The 8145-nt window shown below is 37.4% G+C and overlaps 1 protein-coding gene across 1 annotated transcript; it reads left to right on the top strand.

Annotated features, from left to right (window-relative positions):
* Positions 1-6087: 6087 nt before the first annotated feature.
* Positions 6088-8093, top strand: LOC135847754 (uncharacterized). The gene is made up of 2 exons (XM_065367454.1): positions 6088-7635; positions 7795-8093. The coding sequence occupies exons 1-2, from the start codon at positions 6761-6763 to the stop codon at positions 7934-7936; spliced, it is 1017 nt and encodes a 338-aa protein (XP_065223526.1). The 5' UTR covers positions 6088-6760; the 3' UTR covers positions 7937-8093.
* The last annotated feature ends 52 nt before the right edge of the window (positions 8094-8145 follow it).

Here is an 8145-nt window from a genome sequence, read left to right as displayed (position 1 = left end):
ATCAAAATTTCAAATTTGGGAAACTGTTGGTTGAAAAGTAGTTTTTCTCGGGTAACTTTGCCATAGAAAAAAAAATTTTCAATTATTATCAAATTAAAATTTTTCTGGCTAGAATGGGTTAAAATTTAGCGTTTTCAAAGCAACTCAAGTGCTTCTTGACGCAAAAATTTTCATTCAGAGGAGGGAAACAATTATTTAACATTAAATAACTTGTTTTTGGGGTAAAATTTGGAATTTTCAGAATTTTTGAAAAATGACAAATGCATTTTTGACTCAAATTTTCTGAAAATCGTGAATTTTTGAACAATTTTGGACACAAAATCATATTTGGTGCCGCATTATTCGTTGATGAGGGAAGACATTATTCAAGATTGAATAAATATTTTTAGAGTTGAAATTGGCCTTTTTGAGAGATCTGAAAAATGACAATGCATTATTTTTGGCTCAGATTGCCCAAAAATTACGAATCATGGGAAAAAATACTTTTCAACATTGAATAAGTATTTTTGAATTAGAAACTTGCATTTTCCGGTTATTTGAAAAACAACCATGCATTTTTTGATTCAAATTTCCCAAAAATTGTGAATTTTTGAACAATTTTGGACTCAAAATCATATTTGAAACCAAATTACTCGTTTTCATGGGAAAAAATACCATTCAACATTGAATTGGTATTTTTTGGGCACAAAACTTGCGTTTTTGAGACATTTGAAAAATGACTATGCATTCTTGGCTCAAATTTTCTCAAAATCACGAATTTTTGAACAATTTTGGATTCAAAATCATATTTGATGTCGAATCATTCGTTTGAAGGATGGGAAATTGCTGAAAATGGAATCTATTGATTATTATAAGTCAATAAATTACTCATCTGTTGAAAATGACCATTTATTATAAAATAGGTATTTATTGAACAACATGGGGAAGCTTATTATAGCTAAAAATGACAATGCATTCTCAACTATTTACAAGGCAGTGGTGACTGTGGTTTCCATTTGTTGTTCTATAGAGTCTGTGGGGGTGTCTAAATTGACATTTGCCCCAGCTGACATTGATGGAGTGGAGATGCTGTTATTCACAGTATCGTGAGTTTGAGCATCGGAAGTGGGGGGAGATTGTACAGTGGGGGTGTTAGTAACAACACTCACCCCTGTTGAAGTACTTGGTTCTTGGTCCCAAACTGGCTCTAGGTGAATTTCAACCTGAATTTCAAGTTGATTTTCAGCTTAGGGTGTGACAGGATCGTCATTACTTTAGGACTTAGGACAGAGTTTATTGTGGGGGGGTTTCTTCATCCTCAGATTCCTCTGATGAACTGCTTTCAGAATCGGAAGCGTGAATCGGCTCCAGCCCATGTTTATTAAAAATTAGAGCAATGGGATTCGAGGTAGGAGGGGGGTGAGATGGGATTTTAACATTGAATTTCTCTCTGGGATGCTCAGGTTTTGCAGTATTCGCAGATTTCTGAGCATCAGAGTTGGAATTTTTAGTTTCTGACTGACCAAACTTCTTTTTAGGGGTAAGGGTGATTAAGACATCGTGTTCGTTGACGTTTCCACCTAACATTTTCCTAAATTGGCGTTGGAGGGTAGCCATATCAGGGAGTTCAACTTCCTTGGAACCATCGTTATTATAAACTGGGGTTCCAAATTGTTGGTGGTTAGTCTTGGAGTAAGCTGGACCTGAGAACACAATAGGTACCTCGTTTTCTGGGTCAACATCATCGTTAGAGAAAAATTCCAGCTTACTGATGAGTTTTTCCACAGATTGGCCATCTTCCTTAAGGTAAATTCTATACTCAAGGGGGGCTTTGCTCACCAGAAGATCGACTATGCATTCTTCAATGGCATATTTTTGTTTCATGAGCGTTTTAGCCCAACGAATCATTTGGTCAGCCATTTCTTTAGGACCTGAGGGGGATCGGAATCGTAATTCGCACTCCCTAAGTGCAGCATTTTGATGGGCTTTGTCCCAATAAAAATCGAAAAATTTCTGGAGAAGCATATCGTAAGAAATCACATTCTCTACTTTGCTTCTCCAGGTGTCGGCATTTTTTGCTTTCACTGCTCCGATGAACAAGAATATTTTGTGAGCTTCCACAACATTCAAGTTCTCGAAGTATTTATCAAATTGCGAAACGAATTCGTGGGGGAAAAATTTCCTAGACTCATCATAAAAAATACCTGCACTTTTCAGGGAGGCTGAATCAAATGGCATGGTTTTGGACTTCGGCGCATTAATAGCATTGCTGCAATTGTGAGAGCCACCAAATTGGGCTTTTTTCACTTTTGCAAGCTCCGAAGCCATCACCTGGCAGTCTGCCACGTGTTGATCCATTCTGGTATCCCTATCTTCCCTATCTTTGCGAAATTCACGTGCAGTATTCGCAGCAAGTTCGCGGGCTTCTGAGGCTGTATTAGTGGCTAGGGTGACATGTTCCTCGGCTGTTTTGACAAGATTGTCAGCCCAGGAACTGCATTTTTGTTCAAATTTCTTGAACTGGTTGTGGGTTTTTTTAATTGCTTTGGTATTAGCAGTCAATACCTTAGCAACCACCTCCTTATCCTTCTCTAATTCGCGAATGTACTTATCATGTACAGCCTGGCCTGCCCTAACTTTCTTAATCATCTGCACCTGCGATGACCACGTGTCCTTGAATAATCCCAGAAGTGGATCGTTAGTATCAACGTCTTCTGGCAATTCTGGGAATTCTGAATCGTCAGTACCGACGATGACAGAATTCTTCTGTTGCAGTTGTTGGTCTGGTTGTGCATTTGATTCGGAAGTTGCGTCTTTAATGGGCTTAATAGGGGGAGGGAGGGTGGTTTTAGCTAAATTAGTGGATTCAGAGTCGTCAGCATCGACCTCCTCTGAATCCTCTCCATCCACCTCAGAATCGAGTGGAGAAACTGGAGAATTATCCCATTTTTTGAAAAATGAGGTGTAGGAAAATGGGCTTAAATTAGTAACAATTTCAGCCTCTTGGGTGGTAGGATCGCTAGTATTCTGTTCACAAATGGAATTAGAATCACGATCCTGCAAATTATTTATATAGTTTGGGCAAGACTTTTTGTGCTTACCTAATACACAGAGACAGTGGTAGAATCTTGGCATCTTAGGAAAAATTCACAAAAAGCACAGAAAGAAAAAAAAAATCGCGGAAATATGCACAGTATTTAAAAGCAAAAAATAAGCTAAGCAAAAAATAAATATGCACACTTTGAAAAAAATTAAAAAGCAAGAAAGCAAAAACGAGTAGTAATCTCCGAGGTACGTGAATACTACACACACGAGGCACATAAAATAACTGCCGGATTTAGGCGCGAAGTGTTCTTGGAATAGAAAAGGGCGCAGCTGCGGCAACAGCACAAGGTGTGTGATGCGACTGCGTCCGTTGGTATAGGGAGGGTGAGGTAGCTCTAACAGGCCGTTATGGTGTGATACAGCGGCTTGCAACGTGGTTAGCTAGCTACGAAACGTCCGTTGTTGTTAGGGTGGAGTGCGGCAGATACAACAGCACAATATGGCGTAATGTATCTGCTGCACTGTGATTGGTTCGCGACTTCGCGCTCTTTCTCTGACCTTCACGCTGTTTTTGGTACCAAAATTGGCGCGATCCTATGCTGGGTGGTGGCAGGGGTAGAGGAGGTATGGATTGCACCACGTTTTCGCGTCTTTAAGTGGGTTTTGACTATGCAAACCTACCTAAAACTGACGATCACGTTTTCACATTCTCTATGACCTTCACGCTGTTTTTGCAACCAAAATTGGCGCGATCCTGCGTTGGGTGGTGGCAGGGGTAGCGGAGGTATAGAGGGACCACGTTTTCACGTTTTTAAGTAGGTTTTGACTATGCAAACCTACCTAAATATGACGAGAATAGACAGAAAAAATTACTCATTTTTCAGTTAGAATCAACTTTATTTGAGTTTGAAATATTTACACACAATGGTATTAAATATCTATTATGATATTACATACGATGATGTGAATATCTGAGTAAGGTTAATATATAATAATATCAACTCTCACACTGACTAAAAATAAATTATACCTAAATTTATTGTCCTTACGAGGGGACAAACACAAATGGTTTTTTCAGTGGGAAATTTCCACTCTCTGTTGCAATTTCACACACAATGGTGTGAAATTTCAACCGGGAATGGAAATTTAAAGGCAGATGACGAGTGTAAGTCACCAATCTGTCTTTTTCGAAGATTATTGGGCGCCAATGTGAGAATATTCTTACTTTATGCCTGTTACCGTAATATAATAAATCACTACTTCAAAGGGGAGAACTAAGAAATACTCCGAGGAGAATAACTTACCTGGCTAGCTCAGCAGGATGGCGTTATAAGAATAAACCACAGAATGTGGATAAAATACACACACATGTTACACAAATGGTATATTTTATCACGAAGTGTGTCCCGATGGACGATTAAACCGAAATTAACACCAAATTAACCAAGATTATCCGAAATTAACCAAGATTCACAGATTATAACACATGTTGGTCTGAGAATATAATATATCCGCGCAATGAAGTGACGTATTTAACCCGATAGCCCATCTCTCCGGCCGAAAGAAACAGAACTACGCCGTTCCACACGCTCGTAGCTGCGTCTAGGGTGCAGCTCCGAGTAGGACAACGCAGTGTTACCATAGGGAGTAATACATAATAGTACACACAGGCAGGTTAGGCATATGAGGATATAACAAGGTCAGCCAAGAGATCGCAGATTTTGCGTTCCAACACAGGACTTGCACGACATTTTTTAAACCGGACATAAGTAGATTGAAAGAAGAGGCAAAAATTCATCACTTGTCGAAATTTCAAGAGCTAAAGTGGTTTTTTCGATTTTGGGCGAATTTTCAAAAATCAAGTTTTAGCCAAAAATGTAGGAAAAAATCAAAATTTTACCAAATTGACCAAGAAAGCTAAAATTTGGGATACACTCTATTTTCGACCTGCCAAATCGATTGGAAACTGTTTCAAACCGTTTTGAGCTGTTCTGGAGCCTCCAGCAGATTTCTGAAACTCGAAATCCACACAAAATTTCGTCATGGAGTTGGAAAGTCGAAATTCATTCTGCAAATTAATTTCAATACGCTACGAAGTCGACTTCAGGTGGATTTCAAGCTGTTTTTGAGCCTCCAGCGACTTTTTGAAAATTACTGGAGCCTCCAGTAGATTTTTGAAACTCGAAATTCCCATCTCAAAATTTCATCATGGAGTCACAGTCGACTGCATGGTGGTTTCAAGTGGTGTTGAAGCTTTCAGCTACTTTTTGGGAATTTCAATTTTCCTGAAAACGCCAACCCACCTGAAGTCGTCTTCAGAGGCTGTTAAAATTGGAGTGCAGAGTAAATTTCGGTTTTTCATATCCATCTGATGAAATTTTAGAGAAATTTCGAGTTTCAAAAATCTACTGGAGGCTCCAGAAATTTTCAAAAAGTCGCTGGAGGCTCCAAAACAGCTTGAAATCCATTTGCAGTCGACTTCGTAGTGTATTGAAATTAGTTTGCAGAATGAATTTCGGCTTTCCAACTCGATGATGAATTTTTGAGATGGAAATTTCGAGTTTCAAAAATCTGCTGGAGGCTCCCCACAGAACAGCTCAAAACGGTTTGAAACAGTTTCCAATCGATTTATTGGCAGGTCGAAAATAGGGTATATCCCAAATTTTAGCTTTCTTGGTTAATTTGGTAAAATTTTGATTTTTTCCTACATTTTTGGCTAAAACTTGATTTTTGAAAATTCGCCCAAAATCGAAAAAACCACTTTAGCTCTTGAAATTTTTACAGGTGATGAATTTTTGCCTCCTCTTTCAATCTACTTTTGTAGGCTGTAAACTGTGTTGGAACGCAAAATCTGCGATCTCTTGGCTGACCCGTCAATCAAAATGGCAGCCATTTTGTAAGTAGGGTCACTTTTTTATGGAGGACAAATGCTAGAAAACAGAAATGTTCCTTAGGACTCTCCTTTTAAAAAAAAAGTTGTACTGGTGGATCGGTGGGGGGGGGGGGGGTGCAATCGATCCTTGGGCAAGCCGGGACTAACAAGAAATTCAGAACGTATCACTGTCATAATTATTAGTTACCAATTTTGTGACTTTTTATATTTATACAGGTTGACATTTTCGAAAATCGTTTCAACCAATTAGGATTCAGATTTTGATTGTGTTTTTTCGAGAATCAAAAAGTTTGAATTTTTTTCAAAAATATGGCCAAAATTTAAACGAAAATTAATTCTGACCTCTATGGTTTTAAAACGTGAAAATTATTGTGTTGTATTTGTTACCACTTTTAAATAAATACCTATATCTTCACCAATAGGTACCTATTGGAGTTGAAAAATTTCAAAAAATGTGTAAATTTAAGCTGCGTAAATTTCCATAAAATCGATCTATAGGTCTATACAAAAATATAAATAAATAAACTTCACACAATTCTGTGTACTTAATGTACTTACGAGTACTTACATACGGTATTATAAGTAGGTACATGGAAAACAAATACGAAAATTTAAAAATTTAATCCTAATTTCAATTCTCGTTAAGGTTTTTGAAATATTTCAAAACATTTAGGCCTACCTACGATACAATTTGAAAACAATTGCGTTATTGTAGTGTTGATTTTCTTGTAACGTGGGCGTATTCATAGCTTTTCGGATACCTAGGTACTTAACTTAAAATAAATCATTTCGCGAATTCTGAAAGTGCGATATACCTACCTCTCTAATCTCTGTACTATAATAATGATCTCAAAAATTTGGGAAAAAATCAAATACTTTATTTTTATCGACGAATTCGACGAAATATACGAAAATGCGACGACCAAGACGATCTTCGTTCTTTATTGTTGTCTCGGAGGATTCTGTTTCCACGAAAATGTTCGGATGAAGTTCAGGAAAGCTTGGATCATTTTCAATACCCTGAGTTTTCTCTTCGTTAACGTATCGTGTTTATTTTACTTATTCAACAAACCGACAAACGATTACTACGCTTGGTTATTACCTGCACCAGCCATGTCTGGAGTATTGTGTAGAGTTGCCATCTATGCTTGGATGTACCAAGGTAAAGATTTACTTTCAAAATTGATCGCTTTTTTCAACTCTACTCCTGAGGAAGAAGTAACCTTTGCTTTGTTTTGTACCGCTCGTTTGAAGAAACGGCAAGTTGAAATAATTGCAGGAGTAAGCTGTATTTTGTTTTTCTTTACAATGAACAACAATTTGGGACATTACGTTAGCTATGGAAATTACCTCATTTATCATTATCCCACCTATTTTCCTTTTGATAAAACAATCACGCTGAGCTTGGCGATTCGATTTGTACAATGTGTTACCATCATACCAGAGATTCTGTTTGTAGCATTTCCCTCTTTGATAATCATAATCACGATTCTGATTTACAATCGATTCAAACTGCTCGGCTTATTTTTACGACAAACTTCGTATTCAGTTTTTCTGCAAATGGACGAAGCTTGTAATTTAGAGGCAGCGATGGATGAGAAACGCACACTGAGAAGTTTATCCAGAATCCACGAGGTGAAAATAAAAAGGGCATTTGCATTGGACGAATTGATCAGGAAAATCGTCATCGTTATAGAACGACATCAAGAATTACACTCGTAAGTACCTACCTAGTCTATACTATAACTCGTTCAATTTTGCTATATAGTTAGGATAGGGACCACCAAATGAGCTGACAATAAGTCTTAATGTTTCATCAAAATATTTTCATTTCGAAACAACACCTAACATTTTATTTTCTGTTATTGTGCTCCAAGTCTTGCGAAATTGTATGCTGAACAGATGGATTACCTATGTACTATAATTCACACGCAGCTTTTAATGGTATCGGTAACCTTGGCATTTTTCATATCATCGGTACGTTTGGTTCTTCAAAAAAAAAAAAAAAATGAAAAATGAAATAAAATAATAATTATTTGATTGATAATTTAAAACTCTGTATTCATAACAGATCACTCTAACAACGTTTGCCCGGCAACAATTGATCCTCGTTGCGCTCTTTTGTGGAGTGTTATTGGCTTGGCTAGCAGTCTGTTTTATTGGAGAAATGTTTCAGAAAATGGTATGCACTTACCTAAGTAATTGAATGAAGTTCCTTATTTTAAATA

Source organism: Planococcus citri, chromosome 5 (genome assembly GCF_950023065.1).
Source record: "Planococcus citri chromosome 5, ihPlaCitr1.1, whole genome shotgun sequence".
Lineage (NCBI taxonomy): Eukaryota > Metazoa > Arthropoda > Insecta > Hemiptera > Pseudococcidae > Planococcus > Planococcus citri.
The sequence above is the reverse complement of the archived record's forward strand: the minus strand, read 5'-3'. Positions and strand labels throughout refer to the sequence as shown.

What these genes read in the sequence shown, in the direction of transcription:
- LOC135847754 (XM_065367454.1), top strand. Translation starts at nt 6,761, where the DNA reads ATGATCTCAAAAATTTGGGAAAAAATCAAATACTTTATTTTTATCGAC. An exon ending in CGACATCAAGAATTACACTC is followed by an intron (nt 7,636 to 7,794) that starts GTAAGTACCTAC and finishes TTGTGCTCCAAG; the next exon opens with TCTTGCGAAATTGTATGCTG.